This window comes from Gallus gallus, chromosome 3, assembly GCF_016699485.2.
Source record: "Gallus gallus isolate bGalGal1 chromosome 3, bGalGal1.mat.broiler.GRCg7b, whole genome shotgun sequence".
NCBI lineage: Eukaryota > Metazoa > Chordata > Aves > Galliformes > Phasianidae > Gallus > Gallus gallus.
Window position 1 is genome coordinate 26,969,928 of NC_052534.1, and position 24,654 is coordinate 26,994,581.

At 42.5% G+C, this 24,654-nt stretch overlaps 1 protein-coding gene across 2 annotated transcripts in view; it reads right to left on the reverse strand.

Moving 5' to 3' along the window:
* Window positions 1-379: 379 nt before the first annotated feature.
* The window catches only part of PLB1 (phospholipase B1), an 80,711-nt gene continuing 56,436 nt past the window's right edge, over window positions 380-24,654 (reverse strand). The window contains exons 44-58 of one of the 2 annotated variants that reach the window (XM_040698194.2): window positions 23,409-23,486; window positions 21,757-21,817; window positions 21,020-21,078; window positions 17,994-18,052; window positions 16,343-16,386; window positions 15,083-15,182; window positions 13,710-13,761; window positions 11,612-11,689; window positions 10,642-10,707; window positions 10,006-10,100; window positions 8,746-8,827; window positions 7,345-7,449; window positions 5,530-5,625; window positions 1,955-2,029; window positions 380-1,467 (exon numbers count right to left, since the gene is read on the reverse strand). In XM_040698194.2, the coding sequence (XP_040554128.1) occupies window positions 1,246-1,467; window positions 1,955-2,029; window positions 5,530-5,625; window positions 7,345-7,449; window positions 8,746-8,827; window positions 10,006-10,100; window positions 10,642-10,707; window positions 11,612-11,689; window positions 13,710-13,761; window positions 15,083-15,182; window positions 16,343-16,386; window positions 17,994-18,052; window positions 21,020-21,078; window positions 21,757-21,817; window positions 23,409-23,486 (1,272 nt within the window). In that variant the 3' untranslated portion in view covers window positions 380-1,245. Of the gene's footprint in view, window positions 1,468-1,954; window positions 2,030-5,529; window positions 5,626-7,344; window positions 7,450-8,745; window positions 8,828-10,005; window positions 10,101-10,641; window positions 10,708-11,611; window positions 11,693-13,709; window positions 13,762-15,082; window positions 15,183-16,342; window positions 16,387-17,993; window positions 18,053-21,019; window positions 21,079-21,756; window positions 21,818-23,408; window positions 23,487-24,654 lie in introns of both variants that reach the window. The other variant, XM_040698193.2, reaches the window with a different exon arrangement.

Genomic DNA, 24,654 nt, shown 5'->3' on the forward strand with positions numbered 1-24,654 from the left:
TAGATGGTTAATGATGCACACTGAAGACAGGGACAGGAAGAGCAGCAGAGATGAGCTGTTTGAGCTTATGCCTGAGCCACGCTGAAACAAGATACAGGTGCTTCTGCTTTGCATTTCAAATATATCTCTGTTTGGTGCTGCAAATAGAGCTGCCGTGCTCAGACGCACCTGTGGATAGGATCTATGCAAACAACAGTCCTACCACTAACAGTCCAACTTTGGAGAGCAGATCAAAGGAGGGATGAGTAGAGCTACAGCTTCTGACTACACACGCTGTATTTTACCCATCTCTTTTTATCTTGGTCAGAAGAATGAGTGAAACGGTGTCTGAATACCTTCAGTGTGTGCGTGATGACTAGATTTAAGAAACCCAGAACACTTTTTTCCCCTGAAACAGTTTTAATTTTCACCTTGTTTGCATTTATGGAATGGGAATGTAGAAATCTCAACAAAAAATAAAATAAAATAAAATAAAAAGTCACACCATTCAAAGTACACTTTAGTTTCAATAAAGTCAAAATTAAAAGTATTCGGCACGTGAAATAAAGGTACTGAAAAACAAGTCCACAGTGAATATATCATGCATGCTCACAAGAGATGATCTTCAAGCATCACACAAGGGATATCTAACTACCAGGAAAGATCAACTCTGAACTCCTGAAGTTTGAAAAAACTTTGCAAACGCTTCCTGAGAGAATGACCACGGTGATTCCAGGCTGGGAGAACTGAACTCACCACAGGTCTCACATGAGCTAGACTGTTCTGTTACATGGTTGATCAGAAGGTGATAGAGAATGTTTCCTTGGCGATACACTTTCCTGTGTACTTTCCTGAAAGTTCTAGTATGACCGTAGCACCTTCAGCTCAGTGATCTTATTGGAATCCAACATGTGAAATTGCTACTTTTCTTCTTTATCACACCCTACCATTGGGGAACACCGGGTCACAATCATGGACATCTAAGATCTTATACAAAGAGTTTTCTAGAAAAAAGGGACAAATAAGGTGCCAAGGTGCGTGAATTAGTCCTGTGTAATATTCAAGAAACTGAGAAACACATCCCAGCATGAAAAAGCTTTAACATTTTGGCACTCCATCGTCCACCTCACCGACCTGCAGAAGCTAGCCCTGCAGTGCGTTCCTGACCAATACCAGTGGGCCCAAAAATTCCTGGCTAAAAGCAAAGTTTGATGAATGTCCAACTGTTTTTTAATTCTGCAGAGACAGATGTTTGCTCCACTGGCTTTACAGAGATGTTGTTTTCATGTTCTTTTCTGCATCGACCTCACATCGGTGTCTCCTGGCTCTTCTTCCAGACATGGCCCAGAGGAACAAAGAGCCCACGAGGACTCCAGCTACTGCCGCCACAATGACAGCCCAGTAGGGCACTGAAGGTTCCGTCTTCTCCAAGTTGAGAGCTGAATTCCTGAATCCGCTGTTTCTCAGTGTGGAAAGAAAGGGTTTCTCCTACAAAGGGAGATGAAAGGTTTTACTGACCACAGACAACTCGCAGGTAGTATTCAGACAGCACAGCATCCCCCCTCCCAGAGAGGGGAGTCAATTTCTAGACCAGCAATCTACTGTTCTGCCTTTTGCCTTAGCCCAAACTGTTTCCTGCCCCACTGCCTGAAGTTCCTAGAAGAAAAGAGAAGCCACCTCAGAAACATCAGTGTTGGCATTATATCCAAATCTGTTTGCCGCAGACAACCAAATGGAAATATGTACACTCATTAAAACTGGCTCAAAGTAGAGACTTTCCACTGCAGTAAGGATAGATCTGTGGCATTAAACCTTCTGTAGAATTTCCAGAATGTAATAAGCAGCAGCACATTTTTGCTATTTAAAACCTTTACAAAGATATTCTTGGGAAAAAAAAAAACACAAACAAACAAGAAACAACAGGAACAGAGGGAAAAAATAAATGTGGTTAAAAGAGAGTATGGCCTTTACTTACAGAGTTCGGACACTTGAGTTTTGATCTGTCATAGGTAAAGTTGTTGTAAGTCTGCTTTTCACCAACCGGTTCCATCTGAGGAAGGGAAAAGCAATAGTAAACAGTGAGGATTTTTTTTCTCCTCAGATTCCCGACTTGTGCGCCTACAGGTTTTTATCCAATCTTTTGGTTCCTGCAGCAATGAAGAAACGTGGGAGAAAGTGCATCATAGGAGAGTTTCCAAACATTTTAACACTCATGAACTGAAGACATGGAGAATCCGACGCACTGTCTGCAGAAAAAGAACTCAGGAAGCAAACAACAGGAGAAGCCTTTCCTCCTTTCACACCGAGTGCAGGAGAAAATAGCTCTGACTACCACATACTTTAAATATTCTGCTACAACAGAGCTGTGCGCTATACACCCAGTTGTCCCACATCGACATCTCAAATGACAGTATAAACCACAAAGAAAAAAAAAATCACAAGAGATGTTAGTCGCATTACTAAGCACGGTACTGAAAGAAAGAAGCTTAGGTGTCATGGTGACGGAATCACGTTCAGAAATGATGTGGAGTTGCACAGGCAGGAGGAGACAGAGCGACCCTTTGCAGTCTACACTCAGACAAGAAATGCCTGGGGAGTTTTAGCTAAGGCTAAGTTCACAAGACTGCAAATAGTGAATTAAATAGAACCTTTTAGATCATCGGTTGTCAGCTAAGCTGTGTTAACTGACCATAGGCTCTCCCTGAGTCCATTTCAGATGCAAAATAAAATACACCCAGGCTAATGGCACAGCATCTGTGGTTGGCTAGGAGTGCACATGCCGTCCATTACCATAGTTAAGCTAGCAAGTAGAAGCTTGATCAGTCGTGTTGACTGAAGCATTTACAACTGTGTATGGACATGCCTGAAGTAATGGCCTGAGGACTGGCCCATAGAGAACTGCAGAATTGTCACCCAGCACTTCTGAGTATACAGCACAGAGAACCACTGTTGCTGCTGCTGTCATCTATACACACATCTACTGTCCCACATGACTAAAGTGTCACCTGCGTGCTGGAGAGAAACAATACCCAGAAAAAAACCAACACAAGATGGAGAAAAAATCTTGATAACAAAATTCCAGTATGGGAATACCCTCTCTGGTTTCTTAATACAAAATAGAAATAGAGACAGTAAAAAAAATCAAAGGAGAGAGATGAACCAACACAAGATGAAGAAGACGATGCCTCATGCATTAAAGATATGAGGAGGAAATAAATCTAAGAAGTGCAGAGAAGATGAGAAGCAAACCAGAGGGTAAGGTTTTACTGGTTGTCACGAGGTCCTGTTGGATACCTATGAGTCCTAATCATTTGGCCTGCCTTCTTGCTAATGTTGTGGATATGGAATTTGCTAGTTCTATTGCATTTAAAGTGAAAAGCTCAAGTTCTGATGTAATTATTTGAAAGATATGTGGCTCATTTCTTGTACCATTCTGTCTGCAGCCTGACTGGTTAGTTGTAGATCACTGTAACACTTTCTGTGCCAGAACACTTGGCAAGGGGTCTGGCATAATGCCCAGGCAAAGGACAATAAGGTGCAGAATTCTATAGCCTGTCCTTTTTGCTTTGACACCATGTGATGTGTACCTCAGGAGCATTATCTTCTAAGCTCCAAAGATGACAGCATCTACAAGTCCGTAAGTGTACAGGACAACATCTGGAAGACACATGCAGATCCTCTGGTAGCACGTAGCAAACACAGAGGCATAATACACACTAAACACACTGTCTGTGCTCTCTTCTCCTGGGCCAGGGGACTGACAGGGTGGATTTGGGACCAGTAGGAAACCGTTAAGATTAAAGAGTTTTCTGACTTCATAAGGTGGGACCACACTTTGCTTTGCATGAGGCAGGAAGGGCAGAGACATCAGGGTGAAGAAGAGACTCCTTAATCCATCTCCATCCTTGCATACCCACACAGTGGCCAGGCACAGTCTAGCCCTTTGTGTGGACTGACAAGAATACATGTCATTTGGCAATAAGCCTACTTCTTGCTGAGCTCTTCAGGGAACAGCAAAACAATACGGCCTCACAGTAAGCTTGCACAGCCTCTCCATACATGGACAGCAAGTGAAAAGAGGGGATGTATTACAAGAAGTAGATTTAACTAGGAACTAGTCTTATCAGCATGAATCCACAGAGCTCTATGGAAGTGAAGAGTTTGCATTACTAAGAATCTGATCCCCAGTATGCTGTAGAAAGATGTGTCAATATTCTTATATGAGGGAAATGAGTGACAGCCTGGACAGAATAAAGCTTCAGTGGCAAAGAGAAAGGACTGATCGTGATTCAGGAATGAGTAATGGCTAATAGGAATATCATGTGGCAACAAACCCAATTTAAGGCTACCATATTCCCAGATATTGTCTCTTTTTCATCCTGGGATCTGCAGCCATGCACTATTTGAATGTTATTTACACTTGCCAGGGGGTCCTGAACCACCATGAGCCTTGTTAGAGCTACTACACAAAGAAGCCTGCTACGCTGCCATCATCTGGAGACCCACACAGTAAAGCCTGATGTCGAAAAACAGGCAGATTTGTTGTGTGTACAAATCAATTACTCAACATAAGCACACACACTGTTTTCCATAACCCTGGACTTACAGCTCTTGCGTTATAGTAAGCATCTGCATAGATATCTGTCCGGGATGTCCTAGTCCTTGTGCTGAAGCTCCTTATGGAGTATGCTGTAAGTTTCTTATCTTGCTCGAACTTTTACTTAAACTGAAAATAGTTTCTCCTCCATTTAGGTCTGTTTCTTGCACAAACCAGGATACAGCATTTCTGCTGGCACAATGCGTTTGCGAGCTGGTGTTAATGAGGCAAGAAGAGGAAATGTTGCTGTGGCATGGAAGCACCATGGTCTTTTTTTGGCTATGGGAAGTAACATCATTCCAAAAATGACTGTTACCTTGGAGTTATCAAGTCTAGCATATGCTTCTTATACACTGTGCCAGCACTATTCAAAAACTTTCCCTCAAATTGACAGAAGGAACATAACTGCAAGCAGTGGAATCATAGGTGCAATTTCAGTCCTCCGTTAGCTTCGGTGGCTCTGACAGAATTGCCTCGGATATTTGAGTGGATGGTACAACACTTTTAATGGTAGGAAAAAAAAAAAGAAATCGATCACATGCATTTTCATAGTAAGTCTAGGAGACGTCAATGAAGAAACGTAAGCTCATTCATCAGGCTCTTTCAGGAAACATACAGGACTGCATGTTTAACTGGGATGTTTTTTGCCTTAGTGCATATTGAGTACCAAAGCAGAAACGAATTTTTCTTCAGAGTATGTTGAAGCACTCAGAATTTTTCAGAAGCAAAGGTGATAAGCAAAGGGTCATACTGTTTTAGGCAACAAAACTGCTGTCAGTTGTGTTCCCAAGCAATGCAGACAAAGAAGGATCTCAGAGTTCAGTAGTCCTCCTGCTGTTAGCATAACAGTTTTATCTCATTTACTGTTTTGTTCCACACAAACATCCTTTCTCGTGATCTTTTTTTGGGACTCCTACAACAAACACATTGGGATCAACTTTGTAGCCTCTTACCATATTATTCCAGAGAGCCACAGCCATCTCAGCATAGCCTTTTTCACTGAAATGAAAGCAGTCTGCAGCAAAGAAACTCAGATCTGGCTTGCCATTCTGTAATAAAAAGCAAAATACATTTCTAAATACATTTAACATTTTAAGACTTGACATATTGTATCTAAAAGTGCACTGTACTTGCCATACCCACTTCACACTTTTTGGTATCTGCACAGGAGGACCTGGATGTCTTGGTGGACAACAGGTTGTCCATAAGCCAGCAGTGTGTGTCCTTGTGGCCAAGAAGGCCAATTGTATCCTGGAGTGCATTACAAACAGTGTGGCCAGTAGGCTGAGAGAGGTGATCCCTCCCCTCTACTCTACCCTGGTGAGGCCACAACTGGAGTTCCGTATCCAGCTGTGGGCACCCCAGTTCAAGAAAGACAGGGAACTTCTAAAGAGAGTCCAGTGGAGGACCACAAAGATGATGAGGAGCCTGGAGCATCTCCCGTGTGAGGAAAGGCTGAGAGCCCAGTGGCTGTTCAGCCTGGAGAAGAGAAGGTCAAGAGATCTTACAAATGCTTATAAATATCCAAAGGGTGGAAGTCATATGGATGGAGCCAGGATCTTTTCAGCAGTGCGCAGTGACAGACGACGGACCAGTGGGCACAGATTGAAATATAGGAAGTTCTATATGAACATGGGGAAAAACTTATTTACTTTGACTGACAGAGCACTGGAACCAGATGCTGAGAGGCTCTGGAGCCTCCTTCTGTGGAATTATCCAAAACCCACCTGGACACTTTCCTGTGAAATGTACTGTAGGGAACCTACTTTAGCAGGGAGTTGGACCAGATTATCTCAGAGGCCCCTTCCAGCCCTTACGATTCTGTGATCTTCCTAAAGGCAATCTATTCACATTTTGACACTGCAGACAAAGTTAGGTGCTCATAACCGTGGACAGATTATTGCACCTTGAGAGCTCCTGTTTAATGCATCCTGCTCAACTTCACACAGCAATTTCCATAACAAATCTAGACTTATCATTAAATCAATAGTCACAGCACTTATATGGACCCAGCCATTGATCCGTACTCTACCTTGAACAGATAAAAAAAGCCTGTTTACTTATGTTTGCTGGTTAAACTTTCACAATTCAGATTCTTTCAGGTATTCAAATTTGTGCTGGATTTCAGAAAACAACAAAAACTGTGGGTTTATCCATCAGAGGCAAATGTCAGGATTAAGGAAAATACGCCTTATCACTACTAAAACTGTAACCATTATTTGGACTGGCAAAACAAAGTAAGAATGCTGTAACAGAAAGATGTGTGTTATGCAAAACTGAGTGGTCCTGACCAAGATTCATACCAAGAATTTGTATCCTTAACTACACAAAATATATAATGTTGGAGCTGAATAAAAGAAGGGAGAATCAGCCTTTGGCTTCGAAGGCTGCTTCATGTTTCCAGGTGAGTCAGGCATGCTGGTCTCCATGTGAAGAAAATCTGAACACATTGAACAACCTAAAGCGGAGAAGAACATCATAGTGAGGGCCAGCCAAGCCCTCCAACAGCAGAAGCAAAAGGGGACATGCAGTTCAGATCAAGCATAAAGGTGCCTTGGTGCAGCATGCCCCCTGTGAATGTTTCCCAGGGCTGTTTTGTCCCACAGGCAGCACAGCCTTATCCTGTCTTCTCCTCTGTCACTCTTACTACAGGTTCTACCCTAAACCGTGTAAACAAAGAAAACACAGTCCTTGCCTCATGGATTCTACCAACTTAGAGAAATCAAGATACTTGTCCACGCAAGATGGAAAAGAAAAATGAGACTCACGCTGTCCAGAGGCAAAATGGTGTTTCGGAAGAATGGCTGCACAACAACCGCAAAGTCCTCACGCTGTTCGTACCGACCGCTGTTGACCAGCTGTAAGGCTTCAGCCTGTGGGGAGTTGCATGGTTGGAAACAGGAAAAGATCATCTACCATTTAACAGCTATTGTGAAAACATGGATACGACGTTTTTTCAATGTAGGTTGGCATAACTTAGTGCAAATCCAGCTGAATAGTACTGAACAGCCCAAAGAATGGTAAAGAAAATAATTTGGAAGAGATTTTCATGAGAAAAATGTGAAGAAGACAAGACATTTGGAAAAGTGAAGTTGCTTAATTTTGGCCAGAAAAATGTGGCTTGTACCTTACAGAAATCAGTGTTTCATAAGCACAAGAAGAAAAAAAGCACAGAGAATTAGAAAAAGGAAAAAGGCCAAATTTATTAGAAGAGACAGATGATTGGGAACACAAACTTGAGACATTTGGGACACGCTCAATTCTTCAGAAAGGTGTGCTGGAAGTAAAATAAAATATAAGCACTGAAAAACACCTGCTACTTTGAAAACTGTGCCTACAGACATACATATTATCATACAGATAACAAAACTATCTTCTTAATACCTTCCAGTTTATGGGTATAAACACTAAAGGTCCTGGCTATATCTCAGAACAGTTCTAGTCCCACTTCCCTAATAAAGAAAAATGTCCACATGGGTAAGTTTATGTGAGTGTTTTCCAAGATGGATTTTTTGAGCTTTGTCAGATCCATCAGACAACATTTACTGCCATAGAAAGAACAGGAGGACTGGAGAACATACTGTGATCTGATAGTGATCCCTGCACCCACAGAACTAATGACGGAAAAATCTTCTGTTCCAATGGCTATTTATAGCCCTTGTTAAATTTGAGTGAATCTTAAGCTGGAGGCTATGAAAAGTTACTCTCAGATAATGAGTTGATCCATAGTAAGCTGTGTGCTCTCAGGTAAAAGAAGAGTATCAGGTTAGTTTAATTCATTTCCTTTGCTAAGAGTGATGACAAAACTGCCAATGCAAGTTAATTTGTTATCCTTGCAGTAGCACATCAACTCTTGTGAGCTACCCACTGCATTTATAATGAATGTACATCAGCAAAACAGCCATCACCAGCAACTCCTTTCTAAGTGTCCAAACAGCAATGGGAAACAGAACTAGCTGAGCTCAGAACTAAGCTCAAAACATTAAGGCAGAAAGACTCGCATTGCTGCTAATCAGCTAGCAGGACAGGATTTTAATTAAACTGCAGCCAAGCTGTTTCCCCAGTCACTCCTCTCAGTTCTGAGGTTTTGTGTGAGAGAAAGGGGATTGAAGGAAGAGATGAGAAAGAAGCACAAATGAAGATGACTAGATACAGAACCAAATTGTTACCTGAAAATCTCTGTTGACTCTCTTAATTTCTTGTAGGTCAGAAGAATTTTCTTTGGGGTTTAAGAAACATGGGCAAAGATTCCTTCAATGAAAGAAATACTGAAATTAAAAGCCAACCTAGAGTAGCCCATGCAGCACTTCAGTAATGTGTCTGGTACAAGAAGCTCAGAATAGCTGCTCAAAGCTTACAGGCAGGAGAGCCTCCTTGCTTACTTAGACATGGATACTTCAGGAAAAAAAAAAATTCTTATTGACTTCATTTTCACTAAACAGCTGCCACAGCCAGTAAGAGCTGTGGGATTCACAAGTCTTGAATGTCAGACACAAGTGTACTTGTGCAACACATTAGCAGCATATCATGTTTTTGAATAAAAACACCATACATATAGACATACGGGAGAGCTTCAGAAGTCTAGGAGTTAAGAATATAAACTGTTCATGAGATCTGACTCCTTGGACTACCGTGTCTCCTCTTACTCTCATATCAAGTGGTAACTTGTGTTTCACTGAAATGCATTCTCTAAGAAGGAATTAATATGAAAACATCGAGCAAGACAACTGATTCACTAATATCCTTTCTAGTGTGTTCCAGTAGTTAATCACTTCTATAATTAAAAATCCATGCCTTATTTCATTTGAATTCATTAGGCGTCAGCTTCCAACCAATGGTCTTTGTTATAACTTTCTCTGCTAGATTAGAGAGCCTTACACTCGCTTTGCATGGACATAAAATACATCCATACTGACTCCTCTGAAGGCATGGCTACTTCATAAAACAAGTCCCACAGTCTTCTTGGAGTTACGATTTTGGCCTCTTCCATTTGGTTGGAAATGCAGCTCCTGGTCTTGCTTTCTGCAGCCCAACCCATGCAATAGGTAACACAGCACTGAAAACATGGAGAAGCATCAGGGAAATCAGCCTGAGCTGCTGAGCAGTGAATAGCTAGGCATAAAAGGCACTAAGGTCAGTAGTAAGGTAACTGCATGGTGATTTATGCTGTGATATGCTGCCTTAGAGCTAAGGAAGGCAATGACTGACCACAGCCTACAGGTGCATGCCTTTTAGCTGAAGTATTGGAAGAAGCAATAGAAACTCAGTGTAAACTAGTGCATTCATATAAAGGCAGCAATAAAAGGAGCTTTGAATGGTCTATGTGACTATCTCTACTGTAGCAACAGTTTAGATTGATCAGACCAAACAAACAAACAGAAACAAAAAACAAAGGCTTTTAAAGGTGAAGATCTGTTGCGTTCACTTACTCTTCTGTCAGAACGCACTCTGAAGAGCTTGCTGCCACCTGACGCAGTCCAGAAATCTCGAGTATCTCCACCATGTTGATAAAGACTCTTGGGAGCTGCAGGGATTATAATAAGCAGACATACCGAGTCAGAGAACATGACACCACTACAAAGGGAGAAAGAAGTGCCATCCGTAGGTCAGTGAGTCAGTGCAGAACCGCACTGACTGCAGCCAATAGCATGTGCAAAGGTAATGTATAAAGAGAGGGAGACATATAGTGGATGTCAGCCAAAAAATTCCTGGCAGCTATACAAACTAGCTGAAATGCTGCTTCGCTCCCTGGGGCATTTCCACTTTCTCCAGGGCAAATGAAACTTTGCAGAGTTGGTTCAGCCATCAGCACTGGCAGTAATGCTGTGATATGTTTGATCCACAGCAAAAACACCATGAAACTCAGGCGTCCTGAAACTACAGTACATTTTCTCAGGGCATTATCTAACACAGTTGTTCGACTGCTCCTCAGTGCTGCATTATGATCTCAGCTCTTTGGAAGATAATCTCGCATGAAACATAATCACTGAAAGTCTACCAGAGGTGAGAAGAACACAAGTGTGCTTGCCAGGAACATAGTTTGCTAGGGTATCTTTAAAGCTTACCTCCGTGTAGAAAATATCCAGAGTGTCCTGGAGGTGCTTTACGTAGTTTTGCACTGAATACGCTTCCTACATAATTAAAATAAAATAAAATAAGATCAGTCTTCTTTCAAAAACCCAGAAGTTTTGACTGTTTCATCCACACAATGGAGTCCTTATTCTCCTTTCTGCTTCTGATGGCAGACGTATTTTTGGAACAAGAGGTTTACTGCCACACGCACCCAGGTTGTATAGTGCTATGGGAACACGAGCACTACCACATTCACTTAATCTCTACAGAAAATCAAGAGGTATGTAAGAGTTCTTGGCAGAATCTTTCCTTGATGAATAAACAAAACCCACAGGCAGAACAACCCTGACTGTGGTTATAGAGAGTTAGCCACTGGGGTGAAGACTCCACGCAGCAGCCTTTGAAGGAAATAGACCAAAACGGAGAGAATAATCCTCAGTTATTTCAATGAGCTAGAGCTCAAGACTTCAGTCTGTGCGATGGGAACCTTTTCAGAGGGGATGAGCACTGACAGCTAGATATGACATCTTTTTTTTCACCATAAACTGATGTTACTTCATTCGGTGTCATTCCGAAGCAAGAAAGAGACATCTCCAATAATTACTGCATGGAGATGCTTTCCAGAGTAAATGTTTACTTGTGCCCCTGTAACAGCAAACATGAGACACCACACTTCTTGAGTGCTTTGTCCAATCAAGCTGGAAGAGCTCTTGGGTTTATACTTCTGTTCAGTATGGGACAGATTGCTGCTGCTTAAATTGTGCGTTACTCCAGACCTGCAGTGCCTCAAAATTAAAAGCTGTGTACTTCTTTCTTACACAACACAGATGAAAGGAATTGTAGTCCTAAGTGCTTTTTAAACAAAGAGGAGCTTTGGCTCATGGAGAGAGAGAAAGGTTAAATTTCCAGGGCTGGGCTCCTGCCAAGTGCCCAAACAAGCATGCCTGCTTCGGAGATACAAACCTTATCCAAGCAGTACTGACACAGGTCATTGCCTCCAATGAAGATAGTGATCAGCTTCCAGTCCTCCTTGAAGTTAATCTTCTGGTGGCACATAAAATAAACAGATTTCTGTGTTTGCTGCTTACACTTGCAGGGATAGAGGGAGGTAGAGGGGGTACAGATTGCACAGCAGAGTAGCCCAAAAGAGGCACAATAAGTTAAGGCAGCAGAATCATAGAATGGCTTAGGTTGGAAGGGACCTTACAGCCCACCCAGTTCCAACCCCTGGTGTGGGCAGGGCTGTCCCCCCTCCAGCTGAGGCTGCCCAGGGCCCCATCCAACCTGGCCTTGACACCTCCAGGGATGGGGAACCCACAGCTTCTCTGGGCAGCTGTGCCAGTGCCTCACCATCCTCTGAGTAAAAAATGTCTTCCTAACATCTAACCTAAACTTCCCCTCTTTTGGTTTAAAGCCATTCCCCCTTGTCCTATCAAAGAAAAGCATCCGTCTGAGGGAACGTGAGAACTGTTTGCTAGTCTAGCTGCAGCTCACCTTGGCTTTCATAAGGAAATCCGCTTCAGCAAACAAGAACCATCAGGGCAGCTGAGCACGGAGACGTGCCAGCAGGTGTGCTGAAACAGATACCGGGTTTGGGGCACCGCGGGGACAGAGCTGGGGTTGCTGGAGCGGCTGGTGAGAGCCGGGGAAGCGTGCTGCTGGGGACCCTGCCAGCTGGGCAGGCATTGCCCCACGGGCAGGCAGGGAGAGAGGCACCCCAGGGACCAGATTAAAATAGCAGAGTCCGGGAGGCCGGTGACTTCACCGAGCTCATACAAGGGCAGCTGCAGCAGCCACGTCACCGCGCTGACAATAGGCGCTGCTGAGAGCTGGAGCTCAGCAAAACATTTTGTAGGTTCTGAACAAAGAAAGGAATCAAAGGCAGCTATTTTTAGAGCGGCGCATTTACATAACAAACAGCTGCGAAAGGATCCCGCAAATAGAGGAAGGGCCTGGGAATCACCCACGGGTCTGAATTTTCCTCCTCGAGCAAAGCTTTGCTCGGAAAGCGTTGCACAAAGCGTGGCAGGGATTTTCCCCCTCTTTTTAAAGATGCATAAATAGCAGTGGATAAAACAGATCTCGAGCCATGTAGTACTTCACTGAAGAGCCGCGGCAGCTCCCTTCACTGCCAAACATTCGGTAGCGCAGAGTAACTGACAGAGCGGTGAGCGTGCAGCATCCATCAGGAGTGCTGGCACACGGGGATGTGTGCTTTGACAAATCCTGCTTATTCAGTACCTTTCTTTCCCATTCAGTCCGAGCCAAGGAGCACCAGGCTCTCTTATTCCCTGACTGGATGTCTATGAAGCAACAAATCACACTGACGGTCACCACCACAACAAATCCAGACCACACTTGGGGCAGGACAGCCTGTTTTTCCCGTTTCCCCCCACACCCCAAACTTCAGCACTGGCCATTGTGTTAAAAGCCCTCTGCAGCCCCCAGTGGAACAGGAACAGAGGGTTGGTCCACAGTACTGGATCCCTGACCAGTTCCCTAAAGGCTTGAGATGTGGCAGGGATTCACTCCACCATGAGAGCTTTGGCCACCAGTGGTTCATATGTCTTTTTCAGGGGGCCTAATCTCCTGGGAGGATTTCATGCCCCCTTTCCCAGTATTGCCATTCCCCAGACCCATACTCAGAGCAAAGAGCATGACTGATGTTGCTTACCAGGCCCCTGCTCCAGAGACTTTGTGCTTGGCCTTTACGAGTTCCACTTTGAATGCTGCTGCTCACTCACAGCCCTACGATTTCCCTGGAGCCTCCAGATCTCCTCCTCCTCCTCCCCACTACCATTCTCACAACCCTCAGATGCATCAGCTTCTGCCCTTTGTGTTTGCACACTACCTGGGTGGATTTGCATAGGTAACTTTTAATCTCTTGATGATAGCGACTGTTCCTTAGTTGCTTATCTTGGAAAACACAGCAGAGATAAGGATACTGACTATTCCCTTATCAGTAAAGAACTCTATTCAGTTGTCCCATGAACTGGCATCATGGGAGCACTGAGGTGCAATCTGAAGTCCCTGCTTTGTTTCTTAGGAGCAATCCACTTACCGAGCTGCTCCTCATTAGCTCCACCAGTTCACGTGCTTGGGTTGGCATATTGCTGTAGGAAGAGGACAGAAGGATTTTAGATGTGTGCTCTGAAAGCTCATCACCATTTTCTCTCACACTCCTCATTTCAGGGAATGCTAGGAGTGGCAGAAACCTACACAGAGAAAGTGATGCCTCAGAAGGAAGACCAGAGCAGCAGCAGTTGCACAAACAATCTGATCCAAAAGCGTTTCAGCTAGGACAGCTGCCAAGTGGCAGTCAACTGGGATGGATTCTTCCCATCTCAGAGTAGGCTTAAGTGCATTTTATTTGGAGAAAAAACACTAATGCCCAGATGTACAGAGATATTTAGCTGCATAATTCCTTTTGAAATCTAGTAATGTTTACACAGAAGCTGGGCACCTAACCAGCATTCCTGATCTGGCCTTCAATTCCTACAGCTTGCCTGGAGAATACTGCTTACACTGTGGAACCACTGGGCTGGAGCTCAGATCTGTGCAGGATGCAACATCCATAGAGCAAAGCACAAACCGTGCTGGGACACCAGCTGGAGACTTGAGCTCCTGATATACTGAGATGAGGTTGCGCTTGAGCTAATCAGTCCTGCATTTTGCCAGCAGCTACACAAACACAGCCACATTTATTTGCACTCCCAGAATCACACTGAGCTCAGGTCACTCACAGAACAGTAGCTACACAGGCTTTGCTGGCTACCCCGAAATACTTTTGCAGAAAATCTGATGACTGTTAAAGGGGTCACAAAGGCCTGGAAACAAATTCCATGAGTATCCATAGAGCGAGCACAGCTTATGCAATACAAACTCATACATTTTTGTTCCTGACAGACTAGTGGTGTTTTCCTCCAAGAGGAAAATGGATTTTTTTTCCAGATGCTCACTCGGTTCATTTTCTTTACACTGCAAATGAGGAAAGCTTTTAGTGCAATTAGGTGACAGTGAGTTTCTATTTGCTAGTTGGAGGCACGTTTCCCAGAAATCAAGAAATAACTGAGAGGGTCATCAGCTTTTTCTCATTACAGACTGAAAGTGAATGAGGAAGCTGCAAAGTGAAGGCTGAGCAAAAAAAGGTACTGATAGAAACCTCCTTTATTCACATCCGTCTTCTGCACAGGGTATCTGAGCAAATGCCTTATTTATGTTTCTATTTCTGTCTCTAACTTAGAAAAAGAATAAAATTAAATCATAAAATACTGTCTTTAAAAAAATATAATCAGAAATCAGACCACAGAAACGAGCACGTTACGTGTAGATCATTGGTATTAGCTCAGCCTTAACACGCAGCCCAAAGACAACCCGTCAGTGCATCAGTTCTTTCCTACCCCTTTGCCTGCTCTTGGCTTCAGTCGCACTTACCCTGAAGTCGCACCTCTCTCCGCAACATTGAATCCAGCTGCCTCCTTACTACTGCCAGTGGAGAAACCAAAGAGGTTTGGGCTGAATTTTTTCAAGATATCTTAAAAAGAGAAGACACGATGTTTAACCACCCGTGGTACAACTGGCAGCAGACACACCTGCTTTGGAGACATCAGTATGACAGTACTATGAGTATTTCTCCTGGCCTCAAGGACAAGGGCCTGGTGGCCCTGATGACACCTGGGTCCCAGGGAACTCGCTGTTATTGACAATGAATGCCAGAGTAAGTGTGGTTACTTCCCTTCATGTACCAGGAGCAGATGCTCCAAAGACAACCCTCTATCTCCCAGTCCCCCATCTACCCATTAAGATAATATTTATAGCAGGAAAGTGAATGCTATTCATGTTTATAGGCTTCAGTGAAACCCTCAGCAGCAGAGCACAATGCCCGAAACATGCTTTTGTTACTGTGCCCTTAGTGCTGTCTGAAACCTCTTTATAAAGTCTCACTTACAATGCTGCATGCATAATGAAATGTAGTTTCTATTTTTCCTTAAGCACAGTGTTCGCAGTACAAGACAAAGCATATCAGTTTTTGTTACCAACAGCATCAGGTATTGTCAAACTGCTCCTCAGCGTGGATCACATACAAATACATGAACCACTGCGAACCAATTCCTCTCTAATTTATGGTCACACTGACCACTTAGTGGTTTCTATGGCAACTGCAGGGCCCGGTTACACAGAATGCTAAGACAAGAGACGTATAGTATTTTTAGATTTTTTGAGTGCAATGTAGCAGCTTGAAAGCATTGAGAGAAACCAACAGGAAATCATAACCTTGCCAACGATCTTTTCTAAATGGACAGCTAATTGTTTCACAAGCCTTCATTTGCCCACAGCCATTGAGCACTACCGTTGGGGACTGGAAAACACAATGAAATGAAGAAGGAACAGATCTGCCACGGAGTCCTGCCACCTACAGTACATTTACTCCTCATAATTTCTGTCAGAAGGATGCATTGGCCACATGCAGATCCTGTAACGTGGAGGGGCTGAATTAGCTTTACAGCTAGGAAGGTCAGTCTGGGTTTCAGCCGTGAGTCAAATGAGCTGCTCCCATTCACAACAGATGGGGATGCCCACCGTTCGCGAGGAAAGCGTGATCATTTCCAGATGTTTTTGAACATCTACTTGGACTGCTTTCAGACTAACAATGTGCTTTCCCTCTTACTCACGCTGTTTTTTCAGGATACTCACTGGGTAAAGTGGTTTGGGTCTCCAGGGTGCCGTCACCTCCAATACTACGAAGGGAAAGCACAGAATTACTGAGTAGCAATAGCTCTGCAACCCTCTTATTGTCAACATTCATTGCTGCTGCAGCCCAGAAAGGTATACTCACCTCAGAGTGAACCAGGAATGTAAAAGCACAAGACAAGTAAGAATTCAGGAAAGGTACTGAAAGGAGATTTCAGATTAAATCAAGCAGGATTTCAGCTAGGATAGAAACTATGCCTATAAACTAGGAATGGAGCACACAGGAAGAATCTTTTTTTTTTATATGAACATGCTGGGATGCCCACTGTCAGAAGGCATGTGACCCTGCTGAAAATACATTTGTGTGCATTTATACATAGAAGAGAGGCTACATTAAATGTTCATTATCCACCTTTCTGGGATTTTGCAGTGTTGATAATGAAAAAAGCCTCTGCCTCTACTGTTATCATAAATTGGTTGATCATGGAATTCTCCAAGACTCAAGCTGGGGTATTGGAAAGCAGGCATTCTTTATTCTCAGTGCTGGAGGCACAAGTGGATCTTTCCATCTAATTGTGCATAGCTGGTACAGTACTTCCCCCAAAATCATTAACATAGGGTTACACACACTCTTCTTATGGTGGTGGTTCTGAGACCCTGTGGATGAAGTCAGTACTCTTCCTCACTGTGTTTGCTGTTTGAACACGGTCTTCACACATGCTCAGTTATCTCCTTGCCTTGATCACACAATACTTGTTTTCACAAAATTAGCTGATTCAAGCAGAACTTCCTTATCTACTTGGTACGAGGAGTTCAGTTTATCATCGTTATCTACTTGGTACAAGGGCACAGATTCTTCCTGTTTTCTAAACAAACTACAGGGCTATCCATCAGTGAGCATTAGCAAGCTTAACAGTATCACTACAACTTGTATCACTAGCATTCAAATAATGTCTATGTGTATAGACAGTGTTCCCTTACACCACCTCTGTCAGGCCCTGACATGGGGGAAGCACAGAGTGGAGAAAAGACAAATGAAGAAAGGAGTGTATACATGCACATGCTTATCATATATACCATTCGTTCTTCTGCCTGTACAAAGCAAGCAGTTTTCTTCCACTCTAACACAGACATTGAAATTCACATCCACTCTAGCATATATTGCCATTGGTTGCTTTGTAATTGCAAATCTATTTGGGACATCTTCACTGAATATGCACGTGGTGCTCTGACCACGTTCATGCTAATCGGCACTCACATAGATTCTCCAGCATTAAATGCTGCTTTCGATTATCACAACGGCAGCAATAGACTGAGGCACAGAACCCTGCTGGTAGCAGTCAGTTCTCTTTTGAAAAACAAACAAAAGCTCAGCACCACAAAAATCACTCCCTTTCTCTTCCAACTCCGACTCTCTCAAGCCTTTACCCAGCAATACTCAATCTCAGCATCCTGCCCCCATATTTACTCTCTGCAGAGAGAAGTTTGCTTGACAGGAGCAGAATTTAGCTACCACACCTGTGGCAGTACACCCCTTTGTCTGACATACCTCATTCCCATCCTCTTCGTAGGATATAACTACACAACCAGGTGACCCACATTTTCAACTGTGTCTATGGATGAAAATACCAGAGAGAAAACTGAGCATGTTTACCTCCAGGAACATCCCCTCCAGTCCACTTGTGGGTCAGTTGTGCAGGCTCCTGCTGCAGTCTGAAAAGGATGAAAAGAATAACTTATAAAATACTAGAATAGGGTGCTGTAGGTTTAGGTAGAACAGAAAATGTGAAAGTGCTGAAGAACTTTGGTGATGTTATTTTGAATCCAGCCAAGCTTTTCCAGCATCTCCTTAACAGCATAAGCATTCCTTGTCCTTATTCAGTAGCACACACTGGCCTCTGGGTAGTCCTATATCTCCCATGCTTCAAATTCACAGCCTTATCTTCATGCATGAAGGCAGCTCATCTAAACAGCAGACCTTGGAGCATAGGAAACACAGTCTGAGCAGCGGGCATAAGACTGTAAGGTCTTGGGAACTACATATGGCCTTAGAACTACAGCTCTAATAAAAGCAAGGGGAACCAGATTACAAGCTATAGCTCTGTATTTGTCTGGATTTTTCTGATGGAAACTGCTTCATTCTGTCATGTCCTGAAGAAAGCTGATGTTGAGAGGCTTGGTAATGGAGGGAAAAACACAGCTGAAAAATTCCCAGACAATTTTAGCTGTGAATAAATCAGTAGAGGGGCTGTTTTTTAAACTGCCAAGAAAACAAATCTTTGGTGCAAAATCCACTTTTCTCTGTTGGACCCAATCCGGCAGTCTAACACACAGACTTCGTGAGGTGTAGGCAGGATTTTTATTTTTGCCAATACAGATAAACGTGTTGGCATATCTATTGCTTTCAGCACACGCTGTGGCTGAGAGGTTGGACAGACGCATTCCAGCCAGCGACGTGACTAAACTGCCCAATGTTTCATTAATCTCCAACTGCATCTGGACTGAGAACAGTCTTCCTGCAGAGGAAAGTCTTTGGAGCAAAGAACACGGTGATGGATTTGAGTGTTCACAGGACAGGGATAGAATGCTTTTATTATTTTATTTTTCAAAAACTTCTAGCAAGGTCAGCAGCTTGACTCACTTTCATGACAGCAATAATGAAAATGGGTTATTCTGCAGCTTTTTAGTTTATTAATGGTTTCACTTCATTTTGTGCTATTCAAAAAGCTATGTGTCCTGGTTTTGGCTGATAAAGAGTTCTTCCTCTCCATAGTAGCTGGTATGGTTCTGTATTTTAGGACGAAAATAGCGCTGATAAAACACTGATGCTTTCATCGTTGCAGAGCAGTGCTTGCATAGTCAGGACCTTTTCTGCTCCTTGTGTGGCACCACCATTGAGGAGCTGGGAGTGCACAGGGAGCTGGGAGGAGTACAGCCAGGGCAGCTGGCCCACACTGGCCCAAGGGATGTTCCATACCACATGGCACTATGCCATAAAACGTGAGGGGATTTGCTTGGGGTGGCACTGCTGCCGCTTGGGGACTGACTGAGCATCACCTGGGGACTGGTGAGTAATTGCGTTGTACACCAATCACTCGGTTGGTTTTGTTTGGTTTTTTTTTGTTGTTGTTGTTGTTTTTTCTTCTCCTTCATTTCTTATTAAACTGTCCTTAACAGACAAATTCTCATATACCGTTTTCAATTCTCTCCCCCATAGCCCTAGAGGAAAATGAGCAAGTGGCTTTTGTGGTATTTAGCTCCCTTCCTGGGTTAAGCCACAACATCACGTTATCAACACAGCCATCAATACTGACTGCATTCAGGGCTCTTGTAGGAAATACCAGGAGGAAAATCAATGCGTTAGGGAACCAAGACAGATATTTGCTACAGGCCCTCTGTACCGGGGATGAAGCATGCGTTGCTGCTGGCTATACCAAGATTTTATTTATGTGTGTATGTGTTTGCATGTGTGAGAAATATTCTCTTTCTCTCCATGCTTCTCAACCAACACTACATCCCATCCAGCCATGCCTTGCTATGGCAATGGCAATGAAGAACAACTGCAGGACTAATGGCAATATGTAAAACTGCCTTGCTCTGCTGCTGGGACAAAAACCTCAAGGAGCAGAGTCTGGCCCCTTGGATTAGGAATCTCTGAGAATTCTCATGTACTAAAAATGAAAATTTCAAAAAGAAGAGATGTGTGCCATTAGAGGAGGAAATCAAGCAATTTTAAGTGCTGGCAGTGGATAGGAGGGAGGTTTGCAGGGTCATTAATGAGGTCTTCTAAGAAAAGCTCAGAGCTCAGTAGGAGGGAAGCCAGGATTACTTCAGGTCAAGCGAAATCTGTTTTCAGAGCTAATGAGGAGGTGAAGACATACATGCACACCTGCCTGTCAATAAGCCTGATCATTTGAGAGCTGTACTCCATTCAACTCCCTCTGAACTCTGCAGGAACTGAAGCTGCTAGAATGAGCACAGATGTAGCTCAGGAGTTAAAATTCATGTTGACACCAATATCTGCCTTCATTCCATGTCAGAACAATTCTGTGGTGCTGTGCAATTCTGGAACTCTTTCTCAGAAAACTTCAGCACAGATCGGCAATACTCCCTGTTAGTCTTTTCTTGGGCCCTTCTTTTCTGAGACTACTCTTTTCAGTTTGCATTTCTTGGTACATGAAATACATCATAGTTTTAACTAAAAATTAAAATTAACCCAAGAAACAGCATGAGAGCAAACTTCTGATACACTGAAGTGTCAGAATTATCTCAAGTGAGAAACACTTTGGTCTGCAAGCAGTTACTTCTCTAGGAAATTTCACCCAGAACTCTCACTGTATGTAAAATGGCAATTGATTTTTCTTATGTCAGAAAATACTGTTACTATAAGGGAGACATTTCCCTTTCCTAAAACACTTGAATAAATTGCGTGCAATAGAGAATGTGATCCAATTTCTGTTCTGGCCTGAATTATTCATTGCTAGATTACTCAATTGTCAGTGCCAGTGTCACTCGTATCCCTTTAGGCTATTTCTCTGCAAAGGGATACAAGTAAATGAGTTTTTCTTTGCCAGACAAAACAGTTTGCTTTCTATCTGATGATGACTGACATAACCACATAGAGGTAGAAATCAACACTTACTCTTCTCATTCTAAACCTGGAAATATAGCAGTACTTACAGTCAAGGAATCTCCCAGTGCTCCAATGACTTTGATGTCAGAAGGCTGTAGCTCATGTACTAAAAAGGAGTAGGAATAATAAAAAACATAGTAATTGATAACTGACATAAAATGCTATTTACCAGAATGAAGGTCCAAGTCTTTTGTTTCAACCTGATGTTATTTCTACAGACTTTTAAAGAGAATGAACTTCAAGTTCTATATGCCTGCCAGACAAAATATATAACTTCTTGCCATTTGTTTGCAACAGTGCACTCAACCAGCAAGGAAATAAATGAACCTTAAACAACTATTCAAGTGTCACCTTAGGAAAGAAAAAAAAAAAAAGGAAAATGGATTAGATATGTTCAGGGTTTATTTTTAAGGTTTGGGTCATAGATCAATACTTCCCATTAGCAATCTGCCCACGATGCCTTCCAGTTAGGCAGAAGACTGCTACTATACTACTGATAAGGCAAGGTAGGTCAAACTTGCTGAGCAAATAACCTACCTAGACAACGTTAATCTGCCACATTACTATATATGATATATGTATATGGCAAATGGGATTGCATTTATCCACCTGCTGCACTGTAGAACTTGCTGTCTGTGGGAGGATGGATTTTCCTATTTTGCAGTTAAATATATCAGTTTTTATTGCTTTCATTCTATCTAGAATTTGCAGTTTCAAGACTGTTTTAAAAACACAGGGTGGTATCTTTCCTGTTCAGGATTTTAGCTGATGAGTCCATTCTCACCTGATGTTGGGACACGACTGGATGGAGTCTTTTCAGAACATGACAGGTCACTGCCCCAGTTCTGAAATGACAGTTTATACAACTGGTCACCTTTCAGTTAGAAGACAACATGGAGAACATATATGGTTTAATTGTACGGTGAAGAACAAGACCAAATTTGAAAATAGATCCTAGTTTGGTGCCTATGTAGCTCAACAGTCATAGAATCATGAAAGTTAGATGAGACGTTTAAGATCAGAGTCCTTCCTCCTCTTTGTGGAATGCTGTCCAAACATTAAATTATTTCTGGTGAAATTTTCTAGCCAAAATATACCATTTTGCCAAAGTCAAGACATATAATCTAGAAAAACCTATTTGTGACAAAGTTCCATAAATTGATACTTCTTTGCCCTTTCTACAGTCTGGAGATTTCATCCATGACCTAGGAGGTGGCATCTTCATGCTTGAAAATCTGTAATTGTTGTAATGATATCTGCTTATGCTGATCTCAGACCTGACCTTACTTGGAGCAGGAGGTTGCCCTGAGGTTCCCTTCCAAGCTGAATTATCACTATGAGTGCACAATCCTATCCTCCAGAGAATAAATAAACATAGGCCAGTGATCTTCAAAAAGTATGGTTAGTATTTTAATATTGAGACAAGTTTGTCTGTTCTCCTATATAGCAGTGTAATAAGCTTTACTATCAACCATCTAGTTAAAGGCTGCCTCCAGAAGCTACAAAAGAAAGCTGGGCTTATTTTCAGGTGAAACAGGAAGCTGCTCATATACTCTCTGTGCTATTTCTTTCCTTCACTTTATCACTTCAGAACTTACTGCAGTTGAGATTCAGTAAGTACAACAATTACCATTAAGAGTATAACTAGCTCTACAGATTAAAAATCCCATTCAACATTGCAAACTATGGCTTGCTGAAACAATATTAGCTGTTTCTCTTTGTAACCCCCAAGGCACAGGGAGATTTTCATAATTTAGACAGGCACAGGGACCCCCCAGTATGTCCAACTACAAGGCCGACTTTGACTGCTGTCTCTAATCATAGCTACATTACCAAAGCTGATCATTCCTCGCATGCCTGCAGCCATTTGTCAAGAGCATGTTTCTGCCCCATTTCTTCAAGTCCAACACAAAGTTTGCTTAATGTGTAGTTTGCTATGGTATCTGCTGATTCATATTGAAAAGCAAATCCCTTTGAGAACAGATCTCCATCACATCCTGTGCAGCTGGCAGCATATATGCAATAAATAAATATGACTGCCCTCTGCAGGTTAAATCTACCTGAGGACATGGAAGTACAGTGGCTCAAGAACATATAAACCTTCCTTAGATCATCTGGGGATTCAGCATCCTAAATTCTCTTCCCTCATTGTGAGGTACTTGCAATACAAGTTAAGGATGCACTCCAGGTGAGTTCCTGTAGAAAAGAGCTTTAATACAATTGCACCTGATACAATTCATTTTGTCTGACTTTTAGGACAAGAAGTGTTTAACATTTTTTTTTTACACGGGAAACAAAGCAATGCAGGATAGACTTTTCTGTCTGAAAATTGGTGATACGTTATCACATTTATAAACTCAGAAGGACGTGCGGGCAGCAAAACAGGGACAATTTTGCACAGCTTGTCTAAAATGCAGCAAAAGAAGCAACAGTTACCTCTGTTGGCTCACTGGTGGGAAGCACAGGAGGATTCGCGTTGTTGCTATTTTTATTTGTACTCAGGAAGGAGTTGTTCTGTGACAAGGAACAATTTAAAAAGTTAGAGAAATTAGGCAATAAGCACTATAGCAAGTGATGTCAAGACATGATGTACATAGATGTAGTTGTCTAAGCAGCAAAATGAGGGTCTGGATTTCAAAACTGTTTTCCGTATCTTAAAATTCAGAAGTAGTATTTCCTCTTTAGTCTCCTATGGTAAAAATGATATATATGTCAGATCCTGGTTAGCAGTTTAACATTCTCCTCTCCTAAGCCTTCCACAAATTACTTAGACTTTATTAGCTGTTTAGTCCCTTTAGAAGACATTGTTGTAAAGTCTGGAGAAACCTGGACATATCTCCTTGTGTCAGCAGAGAGTAATAAAAGACTGACTACTGTATGAATCACTTCTTCCTTCAAGAGAGGCTGTATACATTGCACTGTAATTTTTGTTCCCTACTAATGCAACATGCATTAAGGAAGATAGGCACATCATATAGGCTAAAAATCTTTGCAGGGATATGTAGTTATCTCAAGTAAGAGCAATTCCAGAGCAATTCCCTTCACAAAGAGGTCTAACAAAGCACTAAATCAGAAAGCATATTTGATCGACTAAAATACCCTCTCATCTTTTATTTCCAGGGTTTTATCCTACTCTAAGTTGCCTTGATGCAAATAGTTTTCCTTGGCTTTTTGGGCCTTTGCAGTCTGTCTCACCTGATATTTCCATGGAATCACATCCAGAGTAAGAGTCTAAAACCTTACTCAGTAACAGTAAGAACAATAAGTGGAATTTGTGAGTGTCCAATTTCATCTTTGAGTAGGGATGGACTAACAGAAAGAAGTATAAAAATCCACGTTATGTGGCACTGAATAAATTGCTAGGTTAACTTAAGCTGCCTGAAAAAAATTACTGGGCAAGATGAAGTAGGATCAATTTAACTAAGTCTAATGATTTTTGAAACATGCTGATTAACAACCCAACAGATCTTCCCTGTCTAACAGGATGGATGCAATATAGACAAAATTGTTCTTTCTGTCTTGAATGACTGTCTCCAGACCTTACTGTACAAATCAGATCCCCACTCTGTTCAGTTCTTTGGTCTCCTCGTTGAAACTGCTGAATAAAGTGGTTCATTTACTGCTGACTGCAGGGGTCATTTCCACACGCTGATATCTAACAACTGTACCATAAGTTCAGCAG